Consider the following 19850-nt stretch of genomic DNA (forward strand, 5'->3'; position numbering starts at 1 on the left):
ACACCACAGACTTACCATTCAGACTGTCTTCTCTGTCAGCATACATAGACAAAAACTGAAATATATCTACGACATTGCGGTGAACAAATACTTTTTCATGGATTACATTGCATTTGCCTTTTCCTTCTGAAGCTACCAAGTTTCCAGAAGCAGACCTCTAGCCAACTAATTGTTTGTGCTCTTTATTAAAAAAAACCCTCCAATCAGCACATCTGTCTCTACTGGATTTCTTTTATTGTACCACAAAAAATAGTCTGTTTTCCTATGTGACTTGCAAAAAAAAGTTTCCAAGGGGAAAAAAACACAAAGTTCAGCTTCAGAATAAAGTCCCATGATAAAAGGATAAGCCACTTTATGTCGTGCTACATTCAAGCAGCTAACTAACAATTAACCACAATAACTGAAACCTTTCTCCCACACTCATTTTCACATAAGAATACTAAAATGCCTACATAATCATACTAAATGTGGTTGTTTAAAAGAAAGTATCAGGTAGATAAATACTGACTCACAATCATCTGTCTTCACTTAAGAGTCTTTAGGAGTCTCATTTAGTGGGAAAATGCTTATCTTGAATATTGTAGCAAAACTCTGAAAAGAACTATGAAAAAAGTGGCCAGAAATCATAACAGCACATTCACAGAAGGAACAAAAAGTACCAGCACAACTCCATGCAAATCAATGTACTTATCTGTAGTACTGGAAATCCTAGTCACTGGTATTTTTTTATTTCAAAGTATATAAAATTAAGACATTGAAAAAATCTACCACAGTTTCAACATCTTATCTTTGTTATTTCTCTCATTCTACATAGAAAGTAAGAGGGTTCTGTTTTTGAACACAAGTGGAAAAAAAAAAATCTTTGAAGGAAAGTGTAATTTTCCATACTTTTCTGAGCAAGTCTAAGTCTAAACACAGTGTAAAAATTTGACAATAATGATGATCTAAACTTTCTAGTTCCTAAATTTATTTTTTAAAGGTTCCAGCCTAAACATTATGCATTTCCGATTCAACATGTACTAGAACAATAGTACCTCATCTGATGGATCTATCCTGTTCAGGTTTCATGGCGATATCTCAGAAGAAGTAGAGTCTCTAGTCAATGGAGGCTGTGGAAAATTACACTGCTGTGAACCCCACAGCCAGCAGAATGAGACACTGCTCGTTAAGGATTACTTGCTAGATCTTCTCAAAGAAAAAGGTACCATGAAATGCTATTGCAAATCTTTCACTTTAAACACACGTTTCACTCCTGGACCTTGCTTCCTCTCCCATCAATACAGCCCAACGAAAAGTATATTCTACAGCATACCCACTTCTGAGAACCAGCTGAAAGGAATTCAGTGACAGATGCTATCCTGGCAATAAAGATAATGTAAGAACCTACTTAACTTCAGAAAAGAACAAAAAAAGCAAGCAGAATTCACATTTGCATTCAGATGATGCTCTTCAAGGCTGGAGCATGAAAACTCTTGCCACTTCAGACCACCCTGAAAAGGAAGCAGCATGTTGTTTTCTCATGGTGTTGAACACAGAACAACAGATCGGGGTCCAGAAATACCAAGCTACTCCTAAGCAGGTTGATATAGCCACACGCCTCTAATTTCTTCTTTCACAAGTAGACAAGATACTATTTCTTGCCATTAGCACCTGGTCATGTTTCAGACCGGCCATTTTCCACACTCTCCAGGATACCCAGCCCAACCACAGTCCTTTGATAGATTCTCAGTAAATTTCTGTGCTTGTAGTTAGCACAGTTGAAACATGAAATGAGAACATCTGGTTTCCAGAGTAGCAGCACAGTCTAGAAAGCTTCCAGTTTACAAGAAATCTGAAGTATTTTCAGTTTCCTCACCATTTCAAGAGGCTAAGTTTAGAAACACCCCACAGACCAGGTATCACAGAATTATTCAACAAATGTCTAAAAAGCCATGGATTCCATTCCATTTGCTGAACACATTTGGTACCAATTGTTCAGCTGAAACATATTTAGTGTTGTGAGGAGTTTTAAATATACCTGCTATGTCATGTATTTCCCCAACTCCTTCAATAAGCAAGGATGAGGCCCATTGCTCAGGAGGGGACCCCAAAGCTTGCACAGTGCAGATTCTTGCAGTAATGAGGAAGTCAATCACAGAGAGGCAACAAGAAGAGGAACAGAATGACTAGGAAAATGCTGATGACAGAAACAGATTTTTAATTTATCAACTGCAGATTCAATTTTTAAAAAATGCACTTCACAGCTGCTTCTTCAGTGGATATTACATTTATGTGGACCATGACTATTTAATAGTCTACCAGCATCAGCAATGTTTACTTCTCATATCTGTGTGAGACTAACACAACAAATTGTTTCATTATTCAAAACCCAGAACAGAAATAAAGTTGCACAGAGTTTTTCTTTTAGGGTGTAATTTGGGGAAAGGATGAGTAGTTTTTACTCCTTGAAGAAAACATTTACTTTATATTATAAAGAATTTGTGTAAAAAAACCCCACATTTCAGAATTACCTTCTCAGTATTATTTTCATAAGTGCATCTTAACTTCCCTTTGCTGCAGAATTCTTCAAAGTTAGGGACAACAAATATACTTCAGAATAAGATACCTTTTTCTTGGATGGCATTTGATAGCGCACATTTTTCCAGAATCTTGTATTTGCTGAACAAGATTTCTCTGAGAAGTCCCCTTTCCATTGGATAGCTCCATGTTTTTGCTTAATGTATCTGATTGATTCTGGCATGCTTGTGTAGTCCTGTATTTCATCCATTTCTATAAGAATCACTTGAATCCCATCACGGATGAGAGCATTATACATAGCTAGTTGTTGCTCAGAGGTGCCTTGTAACAGGCAGCAACTAGATGTTTCTGATCCCAAAATAATCATCAGTCTTCTGCTTTGCTTAAGGGTATCATCAGTAACACTGACCACAGCTGTAAGTAATGAAGGAACAATCAAAGTTTGCATAGAAACTTTACAACTGATGTAAAATATTTCTTAATTTTAAAATTGCATATATATGGAGCAGTGGCTAGCTCAGAGGACTGGTGGGTTTAAGATCTCCACGCTGTCAATCATGATTCATGATCCATTGGATGAAATTACTGATAAAAATTGTTTTCTTCAGTCCCCGGCGGCAGATATTGTTCAAAAAACCTCAACAATATTAATGCTGCTGAATCCTCCTTTGCTCATCACTACAAAAAGTGCAGACCCTCATAACATCAAAACAGAATTTTTGGTAAGAAACCAAAAAATTTCAAAATAAAAAAATTGTCCATTGGACAAATGGACAAATTATCCATTAAAAACAAATACAGCTTTGTTTTCCAAAAATAGGCATTTTTTAATTGTATATACAATCTTCTAACCCGAGAACAATATGCCAAAATACAACCTAATAACTCTACTCATTAAAGCATACCTTCTCCTGGTAAATCATCCCTTCCTAATATGAAGAGATTATATCCACATTGTTGTTCTAAAACATCAGGGAGTATGCTATGAACAAAGGTTTCCAGACGACAGAAACTTCTACCTCCACTGTTTTTTGTGTACAGGACATATGCATCGTAGATTTTCCCATCTAAAACAAACACAAATGTTTCTATTAAAAAACTAAAAGTCAGCAACATGCCTTTATTGCAAGGTTCCATTTTTGACTGTTTAAAATAAGTAATGGGAGGCTGATTGACCTATCTGACTGAATGACATCAAAGCACTAAAATGCTCTACAAATCAAAAGAAAGATCATCAGCCACAGAACCGGACTTCTTTTCTCATCATGGGGACGGATGTGCCAGCAAGTGAGCTGGATGCAGGACCTGGGAACTGAGGAAGGAGCCCCCAACCCCAGAGGCGCCAGGACATTAATAAAGTGTCCTGTTGCAGGACCTTCTTCACCACCTCTCCTGAAACAAACTCAACAGCAGTTATCTCCACTTCTGACTAACCACAAGAGAAGGTGGAAGATGGCAATTCTTTCTCGTACTAATTCTGTGGGGGAAAGGCAGGTAGAAGAAAAGGCCAAAAGCCAGCTCACGTTTTGAGAGTTAAAACTGCATAAAAAACAGGAATGAAGCAACCAAATAAAAATCAGATTTAACTCAACAAGTTAAGTTTAGCTCAAGTTTCTTTGATTTTTTTTTTTTTATTAGAACTCTATTAAAGTGTTCTCGGAAAACTGAAATTTTAACCAGAAGTTGAAATTACTTTTCTGTGAAAACATTTAGAACAGCCATGAGGAAACATTAACTATCTCAATGCACATAATCCATTTACTTTCAAGCTATGGGGAACTTCAGACAGTCTAATTCTGAGCACTGCCATGCATAATATCTATAATGTTGCACTTATTCCAATTTTTTCATACCTATCCAATGTATTTGTCTACACCACAGCAATCAAAACACATAAGAAGAATCACATAATAGAGAACTAGTAGCATTTTTTCTCTTTGGCATGTAAACATCATAACTGACAGGACTGAAAGAAAAGTGTTGAGTAAAAGAAGTTAAAAAAAAAAGAAAACTAACAAAATTAATCTCTGAGAAAATGAGAGTCTGATTTTTCAATATAAATATTGAATGCACGTCTTTAAACAGCTAGTTTACAGGATGTAGCTCTGCTGACACCTATTGATCATCGTCAGAGTGACCATAAATCTACATGTAAAGAAACTACTTTACAGAAAAGCAAAAAGCAACATGCTAATTTGGCAATAACCTGGAGGTCTTTTTGACCTATCCCACCATGACTGCCTTCAACATTATGCAGTGTTTATTAACTCAACTATGACTATATATTTTACCCATATGACTGAAAAAAATCCCCCCCAGATGTCTTTGTGTGTATCTGAAAATTCCTCAAAGAAATTCCACATACATTCTACTAAATAATCACATTATTGCTTAGAAGTAATGGCAAGTGGAAAAAAAAAAAAAATCAATAAGCTAGTTACACCAGCTAACATACTACAGACTAACATACCTGGTCACACTCACATACCTTCCTTACTTGCAAAGGCACAGACAGAATTACGGTACCAAAGCACCAAGTCAATCTTGAAAATCTTGTAGATTATAGAAGTAATAAATGTTAAAATTAACAATGAGACAAGTCCTCCAGTCAGCCACCTTTTTATATCAGGAACTGCACAAAAATACAAGAAGACTGTATTTTAAGTGTTAAATTTGTCCAAATCTTTCCTTTCACACAAATGTAATACAAATTTGAGTATCATATTTCTCACTTCCATCTACCTATTTTTTTAATAATGATAAATACACTACTACAGTGACGCCTTCCCTAAGCATAGGTACATGTATACATACTGCAAACTGTAATCCATCTGCCTCCTATCAACATGATATATGAGCATTTGGTATCAAAACCCCTTCTGAGGAAGTCAAGACAAACACAGGCCTCAAAAATAACAGTATTTCTTACCTCTGTGTTTTAATATAATATAGGATGCAACCTGCCCAAAGGCATTTGAAGCTTGACAGACAAACGGTTGTTCATAATCTTCACTATTCACTTCCAAAATTATTAGCTTTACAGAATGCATAGGGCGTCCATCATAAGAAGTTTCCTCCCTATCCAAAAGGCGACAAATAGAGCCATAAAAACACAGCCCTTTCTGGAATGGCTTCATCACTAACAGCTGCGGCATGACAATGGCTGTTTCCATCTGCAAACATCAACCACGCTTCAGAATAGATGAGCAATTACATTATATGAAGGAAACCCAAACAAGAGTCCGGCCTCTAACTGACATTTAGCATAGACACTGGAAAACATCAAGACATTATCTTACCTGAAGCTGTTTCCCCAAAGCAATATAAGGTTTCTATAGGCTGAAGTACAAAAATACACTTTACAAACCTAAGCAAACCCTTGTTACGGGCTTCCCAGCCCCTGTAGAGTAGGTGAAGAGAGAGAAACTCCACAATGTGATATGACACAAAAAGAGGCCCTGGTACAAGGGCATCATCTTGCAGTAAGCAGCTCTGAGACAGGGAAGACATCAAAGGTGGTGACCCTGCAGCAGACAACACCAACTCACAGTGTAATTCCAGCTGCAGGGAGTGGAGTCTAAACTGCTGCTTCACCCCACAGATCAGAACAGACTTGTAACAGCTACAGTGTCAGGCTGCACCATTAAGAGACACAGATTATCCCCTATACATTGTACAAGGAACAAATGAATCAACATCACTAATGCAACCAATGACTAATGGGTGCAAAGACAACTACATAAGTGCTAGGAAGTACAAAAAAATAACACTGCTTTTATGGTATCAATTCAGTGACCGTGTGCCTCTGCATTATGGCCCAACTGTTTATGGCACTGCAATTCCTTCTGACACTACAATATATTACTTCTGTATAGGGTTTTCTCTTGGTGAGCACTCAAAGAATTCAGCATTTTATTTCCCCCTTTGTTTTATGATAAGACCTGTTTCCCACAACTATATTCTTACTTTGAAGATATCATTCTCATTTCTTCATCAGTTTCTTAGTCATAGATAGTGCTTGAGAAGTTACAAAAATGATCACATTTTTTCTTCCTAGCACCACCATGAGATGAGGGCTGACAAAAAACCTGCAATTTTTACTTCCTAACCTGTCACACCTAAGAAACTTTCAGGTTGCCTTCTGCTCCAATTTTAGTTGCTTTTTCAAGTCAGGTCTACTTTCTTCCCTCCTAACTCCATTTAACCTGCTTTTCACTCTCACCATATCTCCCAGTTGCCCTTCTCATGCTTTACTCAGTCCAGGTCCATTTTCCTCCCAAACCCCAACTCAGCACTGGAAATCCGTCTCCCTTTTCTCCTCTCACCCCACTAAGCTTCAGTACAAATGTCCTCAACAAAGTCTTCCATTATAGCTCTTCAGCTCATCTCAGTTACATTTCTCTAACTCAAGGCTCTTAAACCTGGAAGTCTCAATTACTCCTGTAAAGCATGGTTTGACCTCTTAAAACCTTTCAGAGAGGCAGGTGTGAGGGGAAAGGAGAATGCAGAAGAAAGAGACAGTCTGAAGATCATGTGCTTGGACATGCTTGATCCAACTAAAAGAAGTCTCTGCCAGGCCAGAGCCTGCTCAATAGAAACTGTATTACAATTACGAGACTGTGTTGTGGTTTAACCCCAGCCAGCAACTAAGCACCACGCGTGGTATCACCCAGTGGGATGGGGGAGAAAATCAGGAAAAGAAGTAAAACTCGTGGGTTGAGATAAGAACGGTTTAATAGAACGGAAAAGAAGAAACTAATAATGATAATGATAACACTAATAAAATGACAACAGCAACTGTAAGTTTATAAAACACCTTTTCCCAAGGTTGAAAATTAAGATGGATTTTTACAATGATCAAAAAGAGCACAATCACATGTGAAGGCCATGCGCCTCCTAAGTTTCAAGTTTCTACTTCAAAGCAGGAAGTGAATTGGAGGAGGCAGGCGTTAAAAGAGTTTTTAAAAAGAAAGCTATCTAAGCAAGTGAAAAACGATGCTAAATATTTTAATGTCGAAGAGAGAAAGTTCTACTTGGGTTGCCAACACAGCATTTTCTAATCTGAAAATATACTTACTCATAGGGACTTGCAAAAATTCTGCTCATATAAAATACATCAATATACACACCGTTGCCTGTCCAAAACACCTCAAACCCATCGGCACCTGTTGTATTGCAATCCACTGTAACCTGTGAGCCTATAAAATTATGGTACAAAGTGAAAAGTTAATTTCTGTAATCTAATTTAAAGTCTATACAATTCTGTTCACAGATTCCCACACAGACCAGCTAAGGATGGTCCCACACCCTTTCAGAAAAGTTACTCTAACAGAGGGTCTATATAGGCAGTGATCTTCAGGTTCATAAAGAGCCTAGTAGGAGGGAAGAAGCTAAATCCAGGAAGAAGATGCCTCTCTCTGGGGCATCACTTTCCCTGCAGATTCAAAGATGGATCTGTTCTTAGGATCTATTTCAGAGTGATGGAAAGCAACAGACGTGACAGAGAATCACTTGGGTTCCCTACAATTTTCTTCGTATCTGAGAAATTTCCCTAGGACTTTGTAAGCAACATGCCTTGTCTCTTTCCCTCTCACCCCCAAACACACCTCCTTCAGGAGACCAACATAGAGAAACTGAGCTGGTCAAAAAACAAAACCAAAAAAACACAGAATATGGCACTCCTCGAGTAGAAGTTTTCACTAGGATACAAAATCATATTTCCTTATGAAGAAAACTACTTACCAAGTTCCACTTCAATTGAGTTGTTTCTTGGATAAGATATTTCTGGGGGCTTTTTTGGTGGGCTCACTGACCAAAAGAAAGAAAGTGCTTTTCAGAAAACCTAGGGCACTTGCAGTCTCTTCTATGCTCTACAACCTAAAAAAACCCTGTCCTATGGGCAAGCTTGTCAGCAATTTTATAACACACATCACTCAATACTGAAAGTATCATATCTCAGGTAGTCGTTACTTCTGACTTGAAGCTAAACTATTCTTTGCCCCACCTCTTTCAAAATGTAGTGCCACAAATCTCCACACACTCATGGTGGACTGGCTGTTCCATGGCATAAAAATCTTGTAATATTGCATGCACAGGTGCTGAGAAGGATATGGGTAAATATCTACAGTATTACGCCTCTACAATCTGGATAGCCTGTCACCCAGTACCCAACAGATACAAACTGAGCCAAATTCATCTACAGTGCAATTCATCTATTTTAGACTTTTACTGTTATAAAGGGGAAATTTAATTTCTGTACTCTGGTTAAAGACCTTACAATTCTTCCCACAGTGCCATCTATAAGGAATTACAACACCATTGGCCCCCTTTAGATGTTTACATTAGGAGTTGATATGCGACACTCTGGAAAGCTTATTTCTCTCTACAGGCTACAAAGGGGGAGTAATCAACAGGTGGAGATCTAGACATCTACATTAGAAATGTCTCAGTATGGCTAAATGAATCCCAGCTTGGAAGGTCCCTCACGGAACACACATACCATTTCCAGCTGTCTCAGGCAGCTGTAGGATGTTTTAGAACATTTCCTATCAGATATTCAAAGTTCAAGGAAGTTTCTCCAAGAGCACAAATTAACAAAAAGAAATTGTAAAGCATCTTGTTTGAGACCCCTAGCAAAGCACACAGGATTGCCCCACATATATCTTTCCCTTCCCCTTCTGAAAACTGGGTCTGCACTATTGCTTGGACCCCAAATCACCCATTTTAGTGTAGACTTGCTCAGCTGGAGTCTTTAAAAACAACTGAGCTGCCTTCAGTCATTTATAGCAAAGGAGTGATATGATTTTGTTTCAACTGAGTAGTGAGAGCTGAAATGACACTAAGAGAGAAGTTCTAGGGGCAGATTTTAAGACCAGAATGATCATTTCATCTGGTCTGACCTTATGTTCCTTGTATTTTGTTTATCCACATCATATACATATGACATTATCATATATATACACACACACATATTTGTATGCAATCTATTAGTAAACCTGAAAAAATGTCTTTCATCAGCTGGAATGTAAAAACACTATTGGTATTTCATACCTTGATATAGCACAGCCTTTTCAGTGATCCAATATCAATCTCATAATGCTGTGCTAGCAAAGGAGTTCGCATTTTACAGCTAGGCCTTCTTTTATGTTTTTTGTTGTGCTGGTGGGCCCCTGACATAAATCAGGGTCTACTGAGCTAGATACACGGTATCAGGGATCAGCAGTTCTTGTGCTGAGGAGCTTAAAACCAAAAACAGAAGAGACAAAGGTTTGAAGGAAACAGACAGGACACACAGAGTCAAGATACTGCTACAATTTGGGCTTGTAGAGTTTGTTCTTCTTGCATCCAGAGGATAATGCAAAAGAGAGAGAAGACAGACAGGCAGGAGAGAGGCTGCAGCTACAGCAGAAAGTATTGTGCCTACCAAGCCTTACAGGGCACCTGTTTAGGGACCTTGGCAGCTGGTCTGGGCAGCAAAGCTTTGAGATACTAAAAGTTTGAACAAGGGAACAAATCTTCAACACAGTAGCAATGACAGACAAAAATATATAAACTCCCAGTCAGCATTTCTTTCCCTCATATTTAGGTGAAAACTAGTAGCCCTAAGCAAGTCTATCCACAAATTCAGTCTTTCAGCTTTAGACTTTAGAAATTTGGACAAAAATTTGGACTTATCATTCTGAACACAAACACAGTGACATTATCTACTTACCTTCTACAGTCAGACTGATGTCTCGTGAAATGTTATATTGTTTTCCGTTGTAGGTGTATGTTGTTTCGCATGTATAGTTTCCTTGATCATGTACAGTCACATTGAAAATTATAAGATCCCTGTTCGAGAAGGCAAACCTTTTCCCTTCCAGCAGCTGGCAGTCCTAAACATGTGTAAAGAACTCTGTTAATTCATATCACTATCTCTTTCCGTAGTTTGTCTCTCTTTAATGCAATCTGAACTTTCAATGGACCACAGCATAAGGACGGATGCCTTGCAGAGGCTGAGGAAGAGCAAGGGTGGTGGAATTAAGAAGCAAAATGTGCTTCATTTTGGCTCTGAGCTTTTAATTCAAAGATATTCCAGTTCATTTCCTATAGAAAACAACTTTCAATATCAGAGAAATAAGAAAGTGAAATGCAAGTGTCAGGATTTGTAAAAGTATTCATTAATTAAGAATCACTCAATCATTAGACTTTTTCTTTTTTAAAGTACTTAAATACTCTCGGTATCATATGGACTGCATGGGCACCAGGCAGGAATGCTGCAGAAAGCACTACGTTCTTGTAACAGAATGAGCCTATAAATAAGCAGGAACAATATGAAATAGCATTTATTTAATGGAACTATATCGAGCACATAATCGACATGCCACCTCTCACAAATAACATACGAAATCTGTTTCCACACAAAAGAAATTCACGACAGTGTTTCGCTAGCAGGTAAAAAGATGCCACCTGGTGGATACGTGGGTCAACGTCTCTCCTACATCTAAGCTGAATTTCTACTCCGTTAATCAAAAAACCTATATACACCTTTAAAAGATAAACAGTCTTAATCCTCTTCCAATTTGTTTTAAAAGCATTTTTCTCCCATTTACAATAAATCTTTAGTTTTTCTCCTACAATGCACAAACATTAGTGATTTATATTTTAAATAATGGACAGTTATAAGGCAGTACAAAACACAGCATTCTCACCTTATACCAATGAACAGGCTGAATATTCTTGTCATTCCTGAAATAATCCAGGTGTGGACACACAACTTTTGCAGATGATGATGTGAATATCACCTCCTCTACAGCAAATTTTTCATTTAAGCATAAACCATCAATCCTCTCAAAAACTGTTACTTTTGTACAAGTTTTCCTACAGCTTGTCAAATTCCTGCAATTAATATAACATAATTAAATTAGCCTATATGGCATATTTTCCAACTCAAAAATATATGGTATTATTTTTGGAGAAGAAAGAGAGGACAAGAAGTTTACAGTTTCTCTAATAGATTTACTTTTGCCTACTAGGAAAAAGCACCCAAAAATAGACTTACATTCCCCAACCTAAAGTTAGTTTTTGTGAATGCACTCTCCCTTCTCTATTAGTATCTCTCTTACCCACCAAATTCTACTTGCTTTCTAGAAGTTATTCCCTTTGCAACTCATTTCTGTAACAACATAAATTTTTTTTAAACTTTCACCTTATGACACATTCATAATCTCCAGAATCTTCTAACATTGCAGGAAGAAACCAAATTAAATTATTCTGCTGATGAATTCTAGAAAATTTGTCTCTAGGCACAGCTGTCTGGTTACCAACTTTATACCATGTTAAGTTGTAGTCTTCACTTTTCAAGCTCTTTTCCAGTGAACATTTAATAGCAAGAGGCTGCCCATCAGGCACAAGACTTTGCCTCAACATCACATCATAGGCTTCACATTTCTCTAAAGGAAAGAGATAAACATTAAAGAAAACCTCAAACATTGTAAAAGGATATACGGAACTCATTTCTTGATTGCATTTAGAAAGTTTATTGGAGTTTTCACTTCCATTCACGAGTCGTCTACTAAAAACACAATTATAACCCCTTATCTTTACAGTTGAGAGTACTACTTAGTGATATACAGATATAGTTATGCAACCGAAATGAAATGCTCGTTTTTGAATGCAAACTTTACACTCACTAGAATCTCTTCATTTGCAGCAGACTGTCATTTGTATGTTTTAGTCCAGATGCAAATTACTAAAGTACTTGTATTTCTCCAGTCTGTTTCACGTGAATGTACACAAACTCACACATGCACACACAAATTTCACGTTTAATGTCTTTATTTGTTAACTTCACTTAACTGTAGTCAAAGTAAGTCTTCAAGACAGACTATGCTTTCAGTACCCAAATGTCCTAAGAGGACACCGAAGTTAAAGTTGCTGTTGCACAAATATTGTTTCTTATGGAAATTTCAACTAACCCTTCATTTTATGAGCATTTAGAGAGGAATTATTACAAGCTTTTACCAATGAGCTCATTTTCTTTCCTCCTGACCCAAGGACATTCAGACAGGAAAAGAGCAACACCATGAGATATTTTTTTTTTTTTCATCAACATGACAAAAAAGGCACCAACTCTGGATACCATGGTCACATTCCTCAGTCAGTATTATATTTATCCAAAATTCCTTGTTTTGTTAGAATATAAGAACAGCCACAGAGTCACGTAAGTTTCTGTCTAGCCCAAAACCCTGCCTCTGATAACAACCAGTGGCAAATGTGTAAGAAAAGAGAGTAGGACACAAAAAGTAGACTAATACTTTGCTTTCAGCCTCTTCCTTTCCTCTTACGTTTTGCATGAAAAACCATTCACTGGCTTTTATCACTTCTCTGGGTATCACGTATTTCTTGTTATGAAAAATGGCAAAGTAAACTTTCCCTCATCTGCCTAGTCTATGGTATTTACAATTTTATAGACCTCCATCACATCTTGCCTCAATCATCTCTTTTCTTTATGTCAAAATCCTCATTCATTTAATGACTTCTAATATGGAAGCCATACCCTATCAGACAACACCGTCACTCATCTCTCTACCTCTTCCGATACAGTCTTTCTGAGATGGAATGACCAGAACTGCAGAGTTCAATTGATGCACATTCACCATGGGGTTACAGAGTAGCATAACGAAGCTTCCTGTTTTCTGCTCTACTGCTTCCCAAAAATTCTGCTTTTCTGACCACCACTGATGACAGAGCTAATGCTTCCAGAAAGCATCCAGAGATGTCAAAGTGGCATTTTTCCTAAGTGGTTATTAACTGACTTAATGCTCACATCACACACACACAGTATACATGTTTCTGCTATACATGTACGACCCTTCCAGGACCTCCATATCCATTTGATTTTACTTACTGACATTCTGTCACTAAACCTTTCAATATCCAGACATCTTCTTCATAGTGAGCATTAGTTTTAACCACCAAGGGATAATTTTGTATCATCCACAGTTCTCGCCCCCTCACTATAAATCTTTTCCAAATTACTTATCAAAACATTGAATTGCTCAGATATCTGTATTGAATGCCACATAATAACTTTGACAGTTATGAAATGCTGTGGCCACAGGAACGGATAACCCTTTTCTGCCACTAAACACTAATATTCTTAAATAGTGTCATTTTTTTTTCTTACACGCTTCTTGCCTCAGTTTCTCTGAAATCCCCCTCCCCCAATGCCCTCCATTATTTCCATGGAGCAGGAAAGAAATTACAAGGTACACACATAACTAAACAGACAACAGAACTCTCTGTTATTGGGGGGAGGGCAGTCAAATAATCACCCTTCCATATGATTACTTACTTAGCCAAAAACCAGACTATCCAATGGACTGGTGAACCCTGCAGCTTGTCCATCCACGGGCAAAAAAACCCAAAACCAAACCATAACCAAACTATTTCCAACCTGGCTTTCTAGAAACTCAATGAATGGAAATTAATGAAGTTTTTCTTTTAACAGTCTGGCACTGCTGCAAGATTCCAGGTGGAATGACAGGATTATGACAGCAACTCATCTGAACCATCTGAAATGTTTTGAACATGAACTGGATTGTTGGTTGACAGCTGAAGGGCAGAAACAAGCAGTTGCAACCCAGTAGCCTAGCAATTTTACAAAAATCTAGATGTTATATTATTGTCAAATGGCTGTATTTTCCAATATGGAAAAATCCTAAGGACACACTCTGTAAAGTTAAAACTACAACTCAGTTCATCAGTTTATACACCAGAGAGTTGTGCTGCCTTTCAGACAGACCTTGACAGGCTGGAGAAGTGGGCTAACAGGAACCTCATGAATTTCAACACAGGGAAGTGTGAAGGCCTGCATCTGGTGAGGAATGACACAAAGCACCAGCACACGCTGGACACCATTCAGCTGGAAAGCAGATCTGCAGAGAAGAACACTGGGGTCCTGGTAGACAATAAACTGACCGTGAGCCACCAATGCTCCCTCATGGCAAAGAAGGCTTATGGTGTCCTGGGCTGCATTAGGACCTGCCAGCAGGTCGAGGAAGGTGATCCTTCCCCTCTACTCAAGCACTGGTGAGGCCACATCTGGAGTACTGCAGCCAGTTCTGGGCTCCCCAGTACAAGAGAGACATGGATTTACTGGAGAAAGTCCAGCACTGGGCCACAAAGACAATTAAGGGAGTGGAACATTTCTCACATGAAGAGAGGCTGAAAGAACAGGGACTGTTCAGCCTAGAGAAGAGAAGCCTTGGGGAGCGTGTGGGTTGATCTTACCAATGTGTATAAATACCTGATGGGAGGGAATGAAGAACAAAGAGCTATACTTTTGCCAGTATTGCCCACTGACAGGACAAGAGGCAATGACCACAAATTGAAACACAAAAAATTCCATCTGAACGCAAGAAAACACTTTTTTACTGTGAGGGTGATCAAACGCTGGAACAAGTTGCGCAGAGAGGTCGTGGAGTCTCCATTTGTGGAGATACTCAAAATCCAACTGGACACGATACTGGGCAACCTGCTCTAGCTGACCCTTGGAGGGGGGTCAGGGAGGTTGGACTAGATGATCTCAAGAGTTCTCTTCCAACCTAAATGATTCTGTGATATGACAATACATAAAATAGCACACATATTATATGTTTTATAGGCTCCTGCTTTTAGGACTGTTTAAAAGAACTCATTAGCATGCACATAAATTTGGCTTTTACAGCCATTTTCACAGAAAATTAGTATTACTTGTGTGAAAAAAAAAGTTTCAGAACAAGACTTTCCATACCCACCAATAAACTTACCTGCAATAATTAAAGACAGAAATGCTGTTGTGATATTACACAAAACCAATGGTTTTGCTGTCATGTTTCCCTGCAGAAATTGAAAGAAAACCTTCAATTAGTGGTTTCCAATATAAACTTCCACAATTTAAAGTCAATGTTTGCATTACACAGTTAATACAGGATGCAGAAAATATAGGAATTGTCTTTGGCTTGTTCTGAGCTTGTTTTACCTGACAGCTCCTAATTATTACACCAGAAGAAAAAAAATGAGTGAACATTTCCTATTCAGCTTGTCAAGCACTCAGGATTTTTTACATCTCTAGAACACTCCTCCCCAGTTCTTGCTTTCCCAAGCTACAGTCTTAGTCTCTCTAATTGTCCCTTAGATGGAATCTGATTTCATTTTTCTGATCATCTTTGCCACCCTCTTCTTACTGTCTCCAGTTATGCTAGATTGTCTGAGGTGGGGAGGGGAGAACAGAACTTGCATACAGCCTTCAAAACATAGGTGCACTACTGATTTATAAACTAAAACAATGAATTTTTTTTCTGGGTTTTTTTTTCCATAATTTCCTAATCATTTCTAACAATCTATTTGTTCTTTGAATACTACTGAGTATTGACCTGATATTTCCATAAGCCTATGTAGTAAAATCCCAAGACCTCATCACTGAGTGTTAAAAAACAGGTAAACCCACTCAGCCATTGAGCACATGTTAGGATTTTGCCCATATCTTTTCATTTAAAATTTTCTTTATGTTTATCTACAACAAATTTATTCTGCTATTATGCAGTCTATCATGACATCCTTCTGCCACTCTTTGCAACTAACACCTCTGTATTCTAGCCTGAACAGCTTTGTATTGTGGGCAAATTCTGCCACTACAATAGTTCCCCTCTGTCCAGATCATTAAAAATACACACTGAGCAGAAGAGAGTTGTTTGGGACTCCAGTAGTGATCTTCCTCCGCCTGAAAAATTGAGCATTTATCTTTTACCTACTTACTTATACGTGTGAGAATAAATATATTATGGCAGCCTGGCTTCATTGACAGCCTCTGCCGAATGCCTTTTGGAAATTAAGGCAGGTTGTATCAACCATGTATCCTGTATCCAGCATGTTCACATACATGTCTACAATTCTAACACACTTCTAGTATTTGAGAGCTGTGACTTCCCTTTACAAGAGTCACTGTTGACTCCTTCCCTGCCTAATTTATCTTCATTTCCATTGGTTCCATTCTTTAAAGCAGTTTCTACCTGGCTGCCTGCTGCAGATACCAGGCTCACTGGTCTCTACTTTCCTGGCTCTCTTTTGATCACTTGGGGAGAATAAAAAAAAAAAACCCATTTATCACTTTCTGATCTTTCGGTCCCAAAGCTGCTTTAAATAAGACATTTACAACAAGAGAACACAAGAGTGAGTACAGCCAGTTGTGATGCTTTGTTACAGATCATTTCGTTCTATTACTGCCTTTTACTGACTTTTCAATTTGAGACAGATCCTTCCATGGAAGATTAGCCATAAGAAAAGGTACTGGCACTAAAATCCATGCTCTTCCAAGATGAACACAAATGCAAAAACTTCTTCTTTTTTCCCCTTGCTACGTTCGTATCTTCCCATAGCCCATCCCAAAGAGGGTTTTTATACCTGAATGATCTATTGGCTCTCAGGACTCTTCTTATCCCTAATGTGTCTGGAGAAGGATCTGTTAGCTGCATGCCTCTGATTAGTTGCTCCGTAACTTGGCCTGCCTTACTGCTTTTTTTCTGTTCAGCCTACCACAGTTTTTACAGCACTGCGAAAGGACAAATGCAATTATTCAAACAGAAGGATGAATAGGAGAACCCCATCCCTGTTGTGAAGAATCTTTAGCTGATCACCAATTTCCACAATAGTCAAAGATGACACTTCCAGCTGCTGTGTCTTACTTCACCAAACTGACTCAGAAGCATGCCATATATTGAGTCATCCACACTGCTTCTTGCAGTGCCTGCTTTCTTCCTTCCTCCCCTTCACTTCCCTCCTCCCTCATTGCAAATTTCCGCTCAAATTACTAGGCAGGTCTTCTCTTGCCCAGCTGTAACATGGAATGAGTCCCATCGAGAATGCAGAGCATAAAAAGAAAGACACAAAATCACTTTAAGATTTTAAAATCACTGGAGGAGGTTTATGTGTGTTAGTACAAAAGCTCCAACTTTCTTCGCTAATTGTGATGGACAGTAACTCTTAAAATCTCTGGTTTTCAAATTTGAAGAAGATGAAAATATTATAATGAAAATAATTTAAACAGAAAACAGGACTGAATAGACTCCACTTATGAACAGGGTTTTTTTTTGTTTTGTTTTTTTTTTTTACGACTTCTCTGAATTGCTGTTTTTTCATAGGCTCTGTTCCGTAACAGCGTTACCTTACTCTAGTGTTCTGTCTCACACATGCTCTCTTAAGCAGTTTTTTGCCCCAGCAGTAGATGCAGCAGTAGTATTTTGCCACGTTCTGAAGGAAAGTCTTCCAGAATCCTGCTTCTCTATAAATTCAGTGTTCTATTTAAATTTGTAACTTGCCCTTTTGCCAACACTGAAGACCTGGAAATATATATAGCCCTGTGTAAAACCATACACGTGAACTGCTCTGAGGAGACTCCTTCTCGTCTCTGACTTTTCACAATGAAAAAACTTCCATTTCTATGAAAGGTATACCCAACAGCAAAATTAGGCTCTGTTCTGTGCATGCATTCACATAATTCATGATGAAAATAACAAACATATGTCTGCAGAGTCAAGTGCATATGTTTTTCCTACCGCATTCCACCATGATAAACAGCTGAATTTCTCCCTTTTCCCAGACATTTTGTCCACATCTTGAGCCTGCAATCGACCTGTGGAGCTTTACTACTCAGGACAGAATTCAGCTGGAATTATCTTTGCCCAAACTTTCCGGAGGGGAAAAAATTCCATGTATCTGAGGCCATGTCCATAAAGTTTCACCCTGAAAAGAAATATTTGTATCAATTTAAGATTAAAAAAAAAGACAAGTTTCTGAAAGACGTCTTCAATGATACCTGCACCTGAATTGCAATTACAGCATCCATCATAGCACACAGTAAAGCATAATTCTCATTAAAATCTGTCATTAAATTGTTACAGCCACATTTTCCTCTGCTGTCTAGTCTTATCAAAGTTGATCTACTCCATTAAAAAAACCAAACTAGTCTCAGCAGAACTTTGAAGAATCACAGCTTTCACTAATTTTTGCACACTTGTGGCACATTTTCTTTGAATGCCTTATTCAAGAACACGCACAGATTAAACATGCAACGGTCGTGTTCTCAGAATTGAGAGAACTGACAGAAACTCAGAGTATCACACCATTTCTTTTACATAAGCCCCTGAACATTTTAAATCATAACAAAATATATATTCATATTACCTTAAAAGCTTCTATTAACTGCAAGGCACACCATGCCTCTTCACACGAACTTAATCGAGTGTCTCACTTTTGATCTAGGAGAAATGATTACAGCAAATGCATACATACCTTTGGTGTCGCGGCACACCTAACCGGTGCTGAAGAGCTGGGTTAGCCCCCGCGTTGGGATGCAGTTACAGCACTGAGACAATCTTGATCGCCGTTTTTCCCGTGAATCGCAGACACCCCTCACCAGCTACGGCAGGAAATCATTTTTTCAATATTCTTTCTTTAAATTCTCAGGTATTCCTGGCAACATTCACTCGGAAGGAAGGGGCTGTAGCTCCTCGGCGGTGTCGGAACCGCGCTCCCGGCCGCCCTGAGGCGACCCGCCGCTGGCAGCAAACCCACCAGTCCCCGTGGCCGAGAATGAACTTCGAAGAAAAGGCACTTTCACGCTTTCCTTCAGAAAATGAGCCACGTCCCACCCACGGCTCGCAGAGGAAAACGCTGACCTTTCTGAAGCAGGTTTCACTCCCACTCCTGAACTGTCCCCCGCCCGCGGTTTCCCCAGGAGACACCAGCTCCCCCTGAGACACCTCCCAGCCCCCCCCAAAAAACGCGACATGGGAGCCAAGCGCGGCTATCGGCGCCTCTCTACGGATTTACCCCCCTGGATCATCCCAAGCTGGCCGACGCCGTCCACCCTCTTACCACGACCGACGGAGAAGAGCGGTCCCCGCTACACCTGACCGTTCCCCCCCGCCACCCCCGGCTTTCGGGGGCGCCACACACACACACACGCCGCGCTGTGAGGGGAAGCCCCGCCGTCCCCCTCACGGGCAGGCGGCCGGCGCTGAGGGCGGGCACCCGCCTTCCCTCAGGACGGGGCGGGGGGGGGGGGGGGGGGGGGGGTCCGGCGCCCCGGGGAATCCCCGGCTGCTTCCTACCGGCTGCCGGCCCGTGTGAGGGCGGAGAGAGGCGGGGGGAGCCCCCGCTGCCGTCTCCTAGAAAGCCCGGGCAGCCCGCGGCGCGGCTGCCGGCCCTCGCCCCGTCTCACAGGCGGCTCCTGCCGGCGAGGCCTCGCCCTCCCCCGGCTGCCGCTTCGCACACCTGGGTGTCCCCGCGTCAGGGCCGGGCCGGGCCGGGCC

General features: G+C 39.6%; 1 protein-coding gene across 6 annotated transcripts; it reads right to left on the reverse strand.

The window, feature by feature from the left end:
* Positions 1 to 217: 217 nt before the first annotated feature.
* LOC115334704 (interleukin-1 receptor type 1-like) lies at positions 218 to 19787 on the reverse strand. 6 transcript variants are annotated; one of them, XM_029999225.2, is made up of 14 exons: positions 18898 to 19382; positions 18721 to 18794; positions 18093 to 18279; positions 17223 to 17371; positions 15309 to 15378; positions 11705 to 11948; positions 11208 to 11394; positions 10229 to 10391; positions 8260 to 8325; positions 7595 to 7715; positions 5447 to 5595; positions 5006 to 5149; positions 3423 to 3584; positions 218 to 2931 (listed from the first exon to the last, which is right to left on the reverse strand). In XM_029999225.2, exons 4-14 carry the CDS (start codon positions 17244 to 17246, stop codon positions 2540 to 2542), a joined length of 1722 nt encoding a protein of 573 aa, XP_029855085.1. In that variant the 5' UTR covers positions 17247 to 17371; positions 18093 to 18279; positions 18721 to 18794; positions 18898 to 19382; the 3' UTR covers positions 218 to 2539. The 6 variants fall into 6 exon arrangements, with proteins under 6 accessions (XP_029855085.1, XP_029855083.1, XP_029855084.1 ...); XM_029999223.2 differs by lacking the exons at positions 17223 to 17371; positions 18721 to 18794 and adding an exon at positions 19650 to 19787 and having other exon boundaries at positions 18829 to 18955; XM_029999224.2 differs by lacking the exon at positions 17223 to 17371.
* Positions 19788 to 19850: the final 63 nt, after the last annotated feature.

This window comes from Aquila chrysaetos, chromosome 23 (assembly GCF_900496995.4).
Source record: "Aquila chrysaetos chrysaetos chromosome 23, bAquChr1.4, whole genome shotgun sequence".
Lineage (NCBI taxonomy): Eukaryota > Metazoa > Chordata > Aves > Accipitriformes > Accipitridae > Aquila > Aquila chrysaetos.

Excerpts from the sequence above, each read along its gene's own strand:
- LOC115334704 (XM_029999223.2), bottom strand. The coding sequence starts at position 18,140 with ATGTCTGGGAAAAGGGAGAAATTCAGCTGTTTATCATGGTGGAATGCG. Across the intron at positions 7,716-8,259 it reads CTCAATTGAAGTGGAACTTG|GCTCACAGGTTACAGTGGAT; the intron begins GTAAGTAGTTTT and ends ATAATTTTATAG. Across the intron at positions 5,150-5,446 it reads TATTATATTAAAACACAGAG|TTCCTGATATAAAAAGGTGG; the intron begins GTAAGAAATACT and ends ATTTTTGTGCAG.